Here is a 14,397-nt window from a genome sequence, read left to right on the forward strand (position 1 = left end):
ACAAAATAACTGGTTAAAAAAAAAAGAACCCACTCGTTACCGTCCGTCTGGCTGCACGTTCACCTTCGGGCCCCCCCCACCCCCCACTGCGGTCGCCTTGCGGGCACCTTGCGTCTGCCTTGAAATGGCTGCCGCAGAAACCCCCTAAGGTCACCGTGCGACATCAAATCAAAGACCGTACGGCACCCCCATGTTTTCGGTCTCCACAATTTATAAATAGGCCGTGTGGCTACCCAAAAAATAAAAACGTATATGACTGCGACATTGTGTGACCGTGGAAATACTGCGGCCGCCGTATAATTGCTAGTGGCCGTAGATTTTGGAGACCCCACGGCCGCCGTGGCAAATGTGACTTAGGCCTAACTAACGGCGACGTTAAGCAAGGACTGACTGTGTAAATGGATTTGTCTAATCCATTTAGATTTGCGTTGAACGCATTTTCAGAGAGAGAGACACACAGAGAGAGACAGAGACACAGAGTGAGAGAGAGAGAGACACACACACACAGACACACAGACACATAGAGACACAGAGATAGATAGATAGATAGATATGAGTAAATTAGTTCCTGGTCTTATTGCTCCAAAATGGGCAATTTTATTATTTTAGTTGAAAGTGAAAAATAGATCTTTGTTTCTTTTTCATGACAAGACGCACAACATCCTGACTAGAAGAAAGAAAGGAAGAAGATTGGCAGTTTCGAAATGTGTTGTCTGAGACAAATTGGTGCTTCAGTAAATTAAACCACCATGTACATTAGAAGCACTAATGCTAAAACAGAAACTGTCATACTTTGATTGGACACATCATGCGTGCAGAAAATGAAAGTCTGCAGAAGTTGATAACGCTGGGTATAGTATTGTGAAGAAGAGGAAAAGGCAGACCTTTTATGCAATGGATGGATGGGGTAAAGGATGCAACCAAGCTTTCTCTGCCAGAGCTTCAGGAATAGTGCAGGATATGTCTGGGTTTGGAGAAATCTGATCATGAATGTCACCAGAAGTCCGACACGACTTGACGGAACCAGATAACCAAATTGACGTCACCGTAATCGTTGCCATAATTGACAGCAAAATGTTCATATAAATGGCCATTTCTGAAAGGTTTCCAAAGAAATGCTCTTCCCCGGTTCTCCTGACATCATGGCTGCCAATTACTGCCGCACACAAATCAGGTTTGCTGTTGCATAGTATTGACATACTCAACCCGATCAAACAGTTCCACACAAGGTTCAGTATCCAGTAAGCAAGCCCGAAACAAACTAAATGATCATTTGTGCCATTTGTGCAGCCGTGTCGTGGTACTAATCCGATTCGGATTCAAATCCACATTTCACACATCCACGTTCAATTACGGTAAAGGGAAATCTGAGAATACTTGTGAAATGGGAGGGGGAGAGGGGGAATGAGTCTCGTTTATCATTTGTACTTAAAAATAACAAACTTGGTTTTGGTTGTTTGTTCTTTGTTCCAGAAAGAAGAGTTCAGCTTAATGAAAACTTCTCGAGCTTGTCCCACTGTGCTTACAACGCAGTCTCGTGTAAACAGACCTTGGAGCTGAAACGCAAGGAAACCCGTTGGAAAAACGTATGTTGTCACTGTTCCTATAGCAGTAAAAGCAAAATCAAACTGCGAGATCACTTGAGGACTCACATGGGTGAAATCTACTCGTTCAAGTGCACGGTTTGCGACAGGGCCTTCAAGACGGCAAACAATCTAAAGACCCACCAGAAAATTCACACGAGAAAGAAGCGATACAAATGCTTCGCGTGCACAAAGGCCTGCATATCGTCATATTATCTAAAAATGCACGTGAAAATTCACAAGGCCAAGAGGCCATTTAAATGTACCGTTTGCGAGAAGGAATTCAGAATCTCTTCTGAGCTCAAGGCGCATGAGAAGTGTCACACGGACAATAGGCCTTTCAAGTGCTCCCTGTGTGAAAAGGCATTTAAGGCTTTGGTGAACCTAAAGGTGCACGAGATGATTCACACAGGCGAGAGGCCGTTTAAATGCTCTGTTTGCGAAAAGGCCTTCAGGTTTTCGTCCGAACTAAAGATACACGAGAAACGCCACACGGATGAGAGGCCTTTCAGGTGCTCTTTCTGTGAGAAGGCCTTCACGATCTCATCTGAACTGAAGATACACAAGATGATGCATACAGGCGAACGACCGTGCAAGTGCTCCGTCTGTGACAAGGGTTTCAGAACGTCGTCCCAACGAAGTGCGCACGAGAAAACCCATACGGATGAGAGGCCTGTCAAGTGCTCCTTTTGCGAGAAGGCGTTCAGGACCTTGAAGCGAGTGAAAGAGCATGAGAAAATTCATTCGGATGAAAAACCGTTCAAGTGTTCCTTTTGCGATAAAGCCTTCAAAAGGCTGTCTTACCTGAAGTTGCACATAAACATCCATGACGGGAAGAGGCCATTTAAGTGTTCCATTTGTAAAAAGGCCTTCATCACTTCCTCCAGTCTGAAGATGCATGAGAGGATTCATACGGGTGAAAGGCCACATAAGTGTTCCGTCTGTGAGAAGGCCTTCGTGACTTCGTACAATCGAAGAATGCACGAGATAATTCACACGAGGAAAAAATTCAAGTGCTTATTCTGCGGCGAAGCCTTTGTAACCCCAGCCAGTCTAATAACACACGAGAAGATTCACACGGATGAAACCCCGTACAGGTGCTCTGTATGTAGGATACTGTTCAAGACGCTGAATCACCTGTTGACCCATATGCAAACGCACAACGAGGGGAAGACGTTTTTATGCTTTTTGTGAAAGAGCACCTGCGACTTATTCCATTGGCGTCTTCTTTCATATGCAGCACATGGCTGCGGGGAGCATCATTTGTTGGGGATGCAGCTGTGTCGCTGATGCAGTGCCCTCTGTGGGTTGGAGCAGGAATTTGTAATTTGTTCAGAGTGTTGGCGATAGTTCACCTACTCTTCAAGAAGGACAACCGTGGCATCTTTAACGTCCACCAACTAATGCTGGCAGTTGGGCGCCGAGTTTATCGTCCGTCCAAGGGACGATGCACAAGCTGATGCCTCGCCCTGCTTGTGAAGCACCAGGGTGAGAGGTTTATAGCTCGTTCGAGATTCAAACCCAGGGTAGACAGCTCGGAGGTGAGTGTGTATACCTCTCGGCTATCCTGCCAGCCTTATTCCATTGTAAAGGTGCATGAGGAATTTCATTTGAGCATTGACTGAAATTGGCTGACCTTCGTAATCACACGTGTTGTAGTACTAATCTCATTCAGATTCAAATGCACAGATTTAACGTCAAACATCTACGTTCAATCGTGGTGAAGGGAAATCCTGGAGGACTTGTGAAATGAGAGAAGGGTGCTTGAGGGGGAAGGAATCTAGTTTATTCTTTGCACTTAACAACAATGCACTTGGTTTTGGTTGTTTAATTTTTGTTCCAGAAAGAACGGTTCAAAAAAATGTATGTTGTCAGTGTTCCTCCAGCAGTAAGAGTAAAATAAACCTGCGAGAACACTTGAGGACTCACATGGGTGAAATCTACTCGTTCAAATGCACGGTTTGCGACTGGGCCTTCAAGGTGCCAAACAATCTAAAGACCCACCAGAAAATTAACACGAGAAAGAAGCCATACAAATGCTCCGCATGCATAATGCCCTGCATAAACCTGCCTGCGAAACACCTGCACGGCATTTTATAGCCTTGTTGAGATTCAAACCCAGAGTGGGCAGCTTGGAGGCGAGTGTGCATACTTGCAGGCCATCCTGCCAGCTTTATTCCATTATGAGGAATTTCATTTGAGCAGGTGCCTTAATTGGCTGGCCTTCATCACTGCACTTCCTGATCTCATGTCTTGTCCACCATTGGCGATTTACCTGCCGCACAGGTCCATCGCTCTATGCCATTTAACCATGCGTGATGCCACCGACCTCTTGCACCTTATGCGTCAGCAAGGTGGGGCTTAATGGAACTTTATTTGCCCTATGATGCGGCCGAAATTGTGTTGCAATCTTTGTCACCCATTATTCTTTCTCTCGAGTAAGCTCCAGCATTTCCCACATTCAACTCGATGTTAAAGGGTCGCGGTGTTGGAAATAAAAGAAAACCTTTTCATTTTAAAATGAAGGTACGTGGGTATTAAATGAAACACAATGTATGTTTTGTTTTTCTAATTATTTGAGACATATGGGCAAATAAGTCCAAGTCATTGGTAATGGCTCTAAAAGCAAAGTATAATTAAATCACATGACCAGTGCAGATCTAAAACTCTGGTTGTGACGTCCTCAAAAGAAGAAACGATTTGAGAGATTACGTGCATGCCGTGTTTGCCCTTGTGCGGAATGGCTGACCCAATATTTTCATCCGATTTGGAAAAGGAATTTGATGCTGGACTTCAAACGAAAATTTATCAGATTCCATGAAAGGTCATCATGTCGATGTAGGTTGTTGTTGTTGTACGTCTTTCGGCTGCTCCCGTTAGGGGTCGCCACAGCAGATCATCCGTTATGATCCGCATAGTGACTTGGCACAGGTTTTACGCCGGATGCCCTTCCTGACGCAACCCTGGTCGTCTCTTACAACACATGGATAAGGATTGGGTTTCGCCATGATTCCAGGCTGCCCTACACCCTCTCATAGCACGGCCCAGTGCAGGGCTCCCGTCCTCAAGCGATCCTCCAACCCAAGCCTCCAAGTAGCCAGATTCCAGGCGCACGCCACTACGCCCGGTTATCATGTCGATGTAGGTACCGGGACAATATTATGCACATATACAAGCCCGACATAGAGAAGTGGGGATAGTGACAATCACAAAATATCCAGCTTGCACGATGAACAAGAAATATGTGGAAGGAAGCCTCCACAACAGCAACTGGTAAATATATATGTACACAAGTTTGGTCATCCGATCAAGATTGGGATATTTGGACTTCCGTAAACCATCAAGGGGATTGATTTTCAGTTGTACACATACACATACATACAATTTTCCTGCTTAGGGAGGGAGGAGGGGGAAGGGTTGTGTCTCTGACCTGAACCTGGGTTCCTCCCCAGCACAAATGCAAAATTTGATGGAGATTGGCCTCACCATGGTTTTTCTATTGTTCTCAGACCTTCACACACATGCATGCAGAAAATTATCTCCTTTGCAAAGTGGTGGGATAGAGGGAGAATGCCCATGAGCAAACACTGGGTACCCCCAGCACGTAAGCAAAATTTGGTGGAGATTGGTCTCGGGGTATGGAATTGTATAGACCTCAAAGAAAGGGCTTGACACACATTCACACCTGCATTTTACCATTTGACAGGCATACTGCCCCAGTCAAACTCCCTGCCCTGAACTGTCCCGGGAGTGGGTTGCCAGCGGGACCCCCCCCCCCCTCCATTCCCCTGACTTGGGGAACTGCACTTTCTGTCTTACCGGGTTTAGTAAAGGCACCCCGCGCCTGCACCCCTCATGGAGTCTGATCTCGTGGGCCCTGGCAGGCCTCCCACTTATTGTACGCCTCTCGAGTCCCTTCACAGAGTCGGGCTAGAGTCAAGCTCAAAAGGGTCTTCTTTCCCCGCTGATTTTGCCAGGCCCGTTCTCTTGGCTGTGGTTTCATTGCTTAGTTGATCAGGACAGTGGGAATTTCGTTCATCCATTCATGCGTGTCCCTAGTTAGATGATGAGGCATTTGGCTACTGTTAAGACAACCTTTTTAAAGGGCATCACTACCCACAAAAGCTGTTTACCTAAGCTGTTTTTAAGAGTGACACCCTCCACCCTTTGGCTTTCAGTTCCACAAAACTCATGCAAACATGAACCAAAAGCAATCATTGAAAACATGAACCAAAAGCAATCACTGAAAACAAGGACATAATGCTCATGTAGGACCTGATGATCCCATCCAGCGTGAACACAGAAAACAGAGCATTACGACTGGACATAGTACTCAGATACAAAAAAGAAAAGAAGGCATTGTTAATTGCCGTTTCAATACCCAGTGATTTTGGTCTAAATAACGCAGAAATCAAGAAAATTACCAAATATCAAGACCTTAAGAATGAAGTGAAAAGATCCTGGAAGTTGAAGATCTCCGAAATTGTACCAGTGATCATTGGAGCAACGTGAAGGATGAAGAACCTCACAAAGATCCCACAAATCATCCCTGGGAACATTACTACTAACAAACTACAGTTGGACACTGTGCGGGGCTCAATGACAATCCTGAAAAGAGCCCTCCGAACAAAACTCTGAGAACAAGAAAACTTCACAACTTAGGCCATGAATCACAATCCTTCAGCGAAACGAAGTTGGATATTTCGAATCCTGGGAGGGCTCCGTTCTTCCACCTTCTGAAACCTGAATTATGGAGGTAACAATGACATACACACAAACCTCTTTTATATTGTTGCGAATTCGCGCCCGCCGGCATGCGAACGGCCACGTAACTCGAATCGCGGCACGTCGCCCACCGGACGGACAATTCTGTCGTGACCCTCTCGGACTAACGCCGGGAGCTAGTCACGGGTGGGCCTTTCGGCCTCACCACGATCGTGCCAATCGGCCCCCCGCGTAGGATAGGGTTGTTCGCCAAATTCGACCTACCTAAGTACCCACGCGGAGGGTAGACCGGGCGATCGCACCTCGCCGCAGGTCGACTCCGGACACGGGCCACTTAAGCGACCCGTTCCGTACTATCGGGATAACCGAGCGGTGTTATCGTCGGCCTCGACGGTTCCGATTAATTATCGGGCGTATTAAGCCCACTACCAACCCTTTACGTGAAGCAAGATGGAGATTCAATTAAAGAAAAGACGAAGCGAAACGGGAAAAACAGTTCAATATAATGCACATTTATTCCGCGACACACGGAGAGCACACATACAATTACAACAATTATGCACCTAAAGCAATTGCAACAAAAGAAACACAACAATGCAGAGATACTACCGACTACACGAGCACACGGCAACACTTAAACAGTTTTACTTTACAGACGGCGCTAACAACACATTTACTCAAAAGCAAAAGAAAAGGGCCATCCTCAAAGACAAGGGGGCAGATAGGGCCTGTGTTCCGCGAGACCGGGTGGATCCTACCCATGTCTTTGTGATGAGCCGCAAATGTGGCGGCGCGGCGGTGCCCCGACTCCGCGCTCCTTCGCGGGTTTCGTTGGCACTGCTTGGAGTGGGGTGGGAACACCCCCCCCCTTTTTCGCACTATCTCAGCGCGGGGGGGGGGGGAAGGGGGAATTGTTGATGCTCTGGGGAAAGAGGATAGCTGGCTTGCTTGGGTCCCGCGACGAGCGACTCCACTGCGAGCTCGTCGCCGACCGCCGTCTTCCTTACCTCGGACCCGAGCTATCCGGTCTCCTCCGCAATTCTCCTCAGCCGACTGCAGCAAACCACCTGTACGCCCTCGCCTCCCGACTCACTCCGCGCTCCAACCCGACTCGACCGTGCTCCAAGCTCCAGGCTTCCCCTCTCTGCAGCTCCCCAACAGACTCCGAACCCCGACAGACTGCGAGCTCCACTCGGCTCTCCGCCCTCTCCAGACTGACTCTTCCGAAACTCACTGCCGCTGCCACACTCTGCTGCTGCCACACTCTGCTCTCCAAAACTGACTTGACTCTCTCGACCGAGCCCGACTCGACCCTGCGCTCGGCGCTTTATAGTCCGGCAGGAGAACCCATATGCAAATTTCTGGATCAGAACGAGCTCGGGGGTGGAGCCACGCTCGCCCATTGGACGGAGGAAAAGGGGCGTGAGTCTCCCCTGATCCGAGAATTTGCATATCCCGATTCTACTCCGACGCGCCTGGAGGCGGGGCCAAACCACCCCGCGCTTGCTGATTGGACGGATCAGAAGTGGGCGTGTATCATTCCTGATCCGAATTCTCCTCGGAAAGGCCACACTTTGCACTCGCGGTTCGGCGCACGTCCCGTACGAGGCCAGGACAGCCTGACGCTCGGCGTTCACAAGTGGTGTGGGAATGGCGGTAGAAGGAGAGGTGAAGGTGGTGGAGGGTTTATTGTGGTGGTTTGTGGCCATGGCGACGTTTGGAATGGCAGTGATGCGATGTTTGCGGGAGCGAGTTGTGAAGGTAAAGGTCGTGGCTGTTGGCGTTGTTGTGTGATGGCGGTTAAGACGTGGTTGGTTCAAAATAAAGATAGAAAAGAAAAACGGCTATCTCAAAGGGTCGCAGCCCGAATGAATCACATTTATTCCCTCTAAACAACGGGTTTGGGGCTAACTACACATGTACTTACAGAGATATCTCACCTACGGGACCTGAATGGTGGTTTGCGAATTTCCTCAACCGCAACACTATATTATATATTATATAACTAGATGTATAGGTATATCATATATAATATATGATATATATTATATATGATATAGTGTTCCGCTGGTTATAGTGTTCCGGTTGCTTGGTTTGAATCTGGTGAGTACCGTTCAAACAATCGCAGAGGTAATGTGGGTCAATGATTCCAGGTTGAATAGCGGCCTTTTAATCTTCGACAGGCAACCACGTGACGAATCTAAATTTTAGGCGAAGCAACCTAGGTCGTGTGATGCGATCTTCGAAGAGGTTTGAAATGTTTGAAACGAAAGGTTTGAAGTGGTAAGCGTGTCCGCCAGCTTCGATGAGAGATTTCCGTTGTTGGTTTGGAAGTGTTGACGGTGTGATGGTGATCGTCCTTTGTTGATGTTATTCTGATCTTTGTTTAAAACAGGTTTTGTTTCTCTGCAGATCCTCAAGTGGTTGGTTTTTATCTTCAATCCTGAAATTCAGGTGCAGTGGAAACATTCCAATCACTCATCCTGACATTTGCACACAAGCAATGAAGGAACAGAATGTGCCGCGCTTGCTGTTCCTATACGAAGAAAACGGAGGAGGTGAACAGACGAGGTTTATTTTGTGTTTCAATTTCACATTGGGAAAATAACAATTACAACACGTAAGATAGCTACGAACACAAACAATACTACACACACTGGTTTTCTTTGTGGAAAGGCCTTTGTACTGGCATCAGTTAACGTGTAGTATTAATCCCACCAGCAAGTTTCAATGCGTCGTTCAAAGATTATCATGAACAGGCAAAGGCACAGGAGATTCTTGACTGCTCTCTTTGATACAACGGTAACTGCTGCCACAAATAAATGAATAAATCATTAAGTCACATTAATAAATCATTAAGGTGATCAAACATAAACAGATCAAAGGTTGAACAGTACAAATCGTAATGGAATGAAATGGTTCAATCATGTGTTTTATAATCGTCATTATAATAAGACAATCATCCGCCGTTAGAACATCATCAAACTTGAGAGACAATAACTACTCACTTTACTATGATTCCGTGGTGGGTGAAAACAAGAAACAGTTGTTATAATATGTATTAGTACAACTCAGGAAAGAGTGTCAAGGTTTGGCTGTCTCAGGAGCTTCTCCAAAATGTCTCATTTCTTGCTCATACTGAGTCAAACAAACTCCGCCTCAACCTCCTCCTCCAACGATGACGAAACTTTGCCCACCTGGGTGCTTTTGTACATCTTGTGTAGTTCTTGTTCCATCGTCACAGCTCTGTCCATATGTACACTTCAAACCCCGAAGGCAATCTGCACGAAACAACCTGACTCGCAAAGTAAGGTTTAGATACATGGCAGTAAAATCATTATAATGATCATTGCAGCCTTCCTTTGACATATACCATCCATATGGACACGCGGTGTCCGTGAAGACACTTTTACCCCGAATGGAACTTGCAGGTGATTCTGTGAGCTCACCAAGCTACGCAATTCTCCCCTTCCTTGCCTCCAATCAACAGTAACCTTCCCCCACCCCATCTTCTTGCGTATGGCAGATTGGCTACCGGGTAGCTCTCATTGTTTTGGTGAGTGGCTGTGCCACTGATGCTGTGCCCCGCTACAGGTACACTGGTACTCATTTTGTCGACCTTGGAAGGATGACAGGCTGAGTCAACCCCACCTGGTGTTAATAAAGTAGCTAATGGGGCTCAAACTCAAGACCCTAGGATCCCAAGTCAGCCACCCCAACCACTAAGGCAACACGAGTCTTTCCCCCATCATCAGTGACCTCCCTCCCCCAATCAACACGAATTTTTCCCCTTCTGCCCCCCTCCACATCATCAGTAACCTTCCCCCCTCCGTTCCCACCCCACATCAGCACATTCTCATCCCCCCCCCCCATCATCATAACCCTTCCCCAATCATCAGTAGCTCCCTCCCCATTATCATCAGCAACTGAGACCGCAAGAGGGTATGCATCATTGGCTGAGGGCAAGGCTGTGCGACTGATGCATTGTCCTCTGCTGGTTAAGGAAGGAATTTGTAATTTGGCCATAGTGCCGGTGATAGCTCGCCGAGGACACCATGGGATCTTTAATGTCCACCAATGAATGCTGACAGACGGGATTTCCATTTAACGTCCATCCTTAGGACAGCACACACATTGATGAATCACCCTGCCTGTTTATTATTATTTCATATGCATCCTATGGCTGCTCGTTGCATCATTGTTAGGAGTGTGGCTGTGTCGCTCATGCAGTCAGTACCCCTTGTTTCTGGCAAGCTGGTACTCGTTTTGCCGACCACGGAAGGATGACAGACTAAGTCAACCCACCTGGTGTTATTTAACGGCTCGAGAGGGACTCAAACTCAAGACCCTAATACACTATCTTAAGCCAGCCACCTTACCGTCTGTGAAACACTGAGATGACAGTTTTATTATGGGTCGGGGTTCAAACTCAGGCTACACAGCTTAGAGGCGCATGTGCGTACTTCTCGACCATCGTGCCAGCCTTGAGGGTATGTATGAAACTCATCTTTATGAAAACACATTCAGGACTCGTTCTGACCTCGAGGCACAAAAGAACACAATCACTGCACTACAAATGCGTTCATGGATGCAGAGTAGATCTCGCGATAGGTCCAGGTAGGGTCAGGTACTCGACTTTCTCAACTTCGTTTTTTGTTTATCCCTTTCCTGTTCCATCTGCTCCTCCGTGCAGTTTATATTGTTGCGGGCCGGAAGTCTGGTGGTGAGAACGACCACTAGGTGGGGAGGTTACGTCGCCTCCCTCCATACTCTCCGGAATTGTAGGCCGTCGCTCTCGGATAATTCCAGCCTGGTGTTGGCGCAGTGGTTAGGGCAGCGGCTTGGGATCCAAAAGGTCCTGAGTTCAAGCCCCGTTGGGCCACTGAATTAATGCACCAGGGGGTTGATTCAGCCTGTCATCCTTCCGAGGTCGGCGAAATGAGTACCATTGTACTGGGCCGGTGTATACCCCGGTTAAAATAGGTGTACCATATCCCTGTGTCGTAAGAGGCGACCAGGGTTGCGTCAGGAAGGGCATCCGGCGTAAAACATGTGCCAAATCACTATGCGGATCATACGGAAGATCCGCTGTGGCGACCCCTAAAGGGAGCAGCCAAAAGAAGAAGAAGCTCTCGGATAATTCCGTGAGGCTCTGCCCACCTGGGTGCTTCCACCGACCGTGGACGCCAATATCTCAACCGCGTGGTGTAGGGTATTTTTGTCTAGAACCAATTTACCTAATTAACCACGCGGTTTCGGCGACTGGGGAACCACGCCCTCAGTACGCCTTGCCCGAACCGGACCACTATCCCGACTACCAACTGCCAACTACCTTTCCGATTCGGATGCAGCGAACGGATCTGCCAAGGTCGTACCGGCTAGAAAGAACGGATTATCGGGTATAAAAACCCGGCTAAACTCAGATCCGAACCATGCTGGACCAATGACGGAAAAGACGAAAACGAACTGGGAACATTTCTAATAATGGTTTATTTACAGTCACTTTACAAAAGGACTCAGAGCAGACTTATCGTGGGATATACAGTCAAGATTTACAATGATCAAACACTTAAACAGTTCTACTTAAAGACGGCGCCACACACTCAGACGAAAATAAACCCAAATGTATTGCAAAGGACCCCCACAGCCAGAGAGGGAGGTGAGCTGAGGTCGCAGTTCTTTTGGGGTACCTGCATGTTGGAGGGAAGGGATGCTCCGTGGTGCGGCACCTGTCAGTAGTCGTGCAGCTCGGCCCACAGCCACACGCACGGAGACCGTGTCCGCGAAGGAGCCCTGGTAGAGCAGAGTCCGAGACGGGGATCAGGACCGCCACCAGGACCTACGAGAGACCCGGTCAAGATTGGGCACCCTCAAACCAGCACAACAGACGGGCCGCCGAGGTGAGACGCGGGCAGTCCCTCCGCGTCACGACCCTCCTTTCTTTGGCAACCCACGACTCCAACCGTCTCACTCCAACCACTGTCTCACTCCAACGCTGTTTCTCTCCAACCTCAGACTCCAGCTAACATGGCCGACCTACACAGAATCCTCTCTCTCCCCTCTCAGGATGGTGCCGTAATTGATCTCCCAGCCAAGGACTCTACCCTGAGGATTGCATCGCAATCCAAAGATCTCTCTCAGCGGGGAGGGGCCTTGGTCAAGCCGACGCCACTGTCCGCCCTGATTGGACAGGGCCTCCATGGGTTCGCCCCTTCTGGGCAGGGTTTCTGCCATGCTGGGAGAAACCCGTCCCCCCCCCCTCCACGCGTGTCCGGACTCATCAAGAAGAAACCACAACACAAAGATTTTGCCCCGGCCAACGGGCCTTCGGATACAGCAGGTGGACAGTGGATCATGATGGGGGATGGGATATAAAGATTTATTACCCTAACTAAAAAAACATCACAATGCACCCCTTCAATTTCCCACTAAACACAAGGAGGGGATCTGTCTACACATATACTTAACGGCATAACTAACTTTGGGTCAGCTCTATGTTTGAATGCATACAGTTCCTAGAACCGTAGCAATATATTAGATTTGTTTCATTTTGCCTCTTTCCGTTGTCCCAGAAAATGTTTCAATGTGCCATTTGATAGCTGTTGTCATATGTCTTCTCAATTTGCCATCTTAAATGCTCTTTTTGGATTGTTTCTTTTTCTTTTCTTTTCAGTGTTCTAAATAAAAAGTTATCAGTTTCAGTTGTTTGAGATACCATGATGCCTTTGCCATGACATCTCCAATTCAGAAAGCTTTTGCACAACCTTACTGTACTGCTGTTCAACACACGACACCGTTATAATTATTTTAAAGTACTTGGTTTGAGAGGGTGAGTGCAACCTTGGGAGTGTGGTTGTAACTTTGGGGATTAACGTACTTTCAGTTACTCATTTCTGGATAAACTTACAAAATTTAGGTTGACTGCACACCTCGACTTCTTTGTTCCTTGCTTCTCCCGTCAATGGAACCACCTCCGAGAAGCCATGATGTCTCACTCTTCCCTCCGGAGCTTGAAGCAGCCAGTGCACCGCCACCTCATGTCATCCACCATCCTGACCCATGAGCCCTACTTTCTCCCTTGCTGATTTCAATGTTTCTTTCCTTCCTCTTAGTTATTGCCTTACGGACTGTGCCCGATTGTTACCCCACTACCCCCACCGTCAATTTAACCTTGCACTTCCAATGAGCCTCACTCTTGTAGAGGAACAAGAAAGAGTTACAAATGTCCACAAACCTCGCCATTCTCTTGGGGCATGCTGAACAGACATTGTCATAGACGCCGAGACGATTCAATCCAACAAAATGGTTTTTCAATGTATGACAGCACAGGACCACGGTCCCTGCGCGGTCTTCAATGACCGGTTCGTCGTGATCTGTGTACGAGATCTCGATCTGCACAAGTTATCGCGAGATTTTTGTTTGGAAAAACGTTTAATTTCACCGAGATAATGAAGAAAAATAGGACCACTGGGCCTGTAGCTTATCTGGGCCCTGGCCTAATGTTGTAAACCAAATTTGGTAGAATTCTGACTGGTGGGTCGAGTGAAGCAGATTTTTGAAGGAATTTACACGACCGCCATTTTGACACACTTCCAGTCATGTGATCGGCATGACCTCTGCAATTTAACATCACGACCCTGTCCTAATATCACAACCCACATTTGGTAGCATTCTGACTGGTGAGTCTGGAGAAGAAGATTTTTTAAGGAATTTATGCGAATTCCCCAAAAATTGACTAAGCCGGTGATTTTGACACACTTCCGGTCACGTGATCCGCATGACCTCTGCAATTTAACATCCCTATCCTATCCTAATGTTGTAACCCATATTTGGTGGAATTCTGACTGGGGGGTCTGGAGAAGAAGGTTTATGAAGGAACTTACGCGACTGCCATTTTGATCTACCTAAGTCACGTGATCAGCATGACCGCCACAATTTAACATCAGGTCTCTGTCCTAATGTTGTAACCCAAATTTGGCAGCGTTCTGATTGATGGATCTGGAGAAGAAGAACATTTTTGAAGGAATTTACGCAATTTTCTCCAAAATTGACGGAGTCGGCCATTTTGATACATTTTCAGTCACGTGAT

At 47.4% G+C, this 14,397-nt stretch overlaps 1 protein-coding gene across 1 annotated transcript in view; it reads left to right on the plus strand.

Annotated features, from left to right (window-relative positions):
* Positions 1 to 13,009, plus strand: part of LOC147009981 (uncharacterized) — a 47,210-nt gene extending 34,201 nt beyond the window's left edge. The window contains exon 6 of the mRNA XM_085863277.1: positions 1,474 to 13,009. Coding sequence (XP_085719403.1) covers positions 1,474 to 2,777 — 1,304 coding nt within the window. The 3' untranslated portion in view covers positions 2,778 to 13,009. The remainder of the gene's footprint in view (positions 1 to 1,473) is intronic.
* The last annotated feature ends 1,388 nt before the right edge of the window (positions 13,010 to 14,397 follow it).

The sequence above is a fragment of the Eptatretus burgeri genome, chromosome 17 (assembly GCF_056783735.1).
Source record: "Eptatretus burgeri isolate ZD-2024b chromosome 17, Ebu_testis_v1, whole genome shotgun sequence".
In the NCBI taxonomy this organism is placed as follows: Eukaryota; Metazoa; Chordata; class Myxini; order Myxiniformes; family Myxinidae; genus Eptatretus; species Eptatretus burgeri.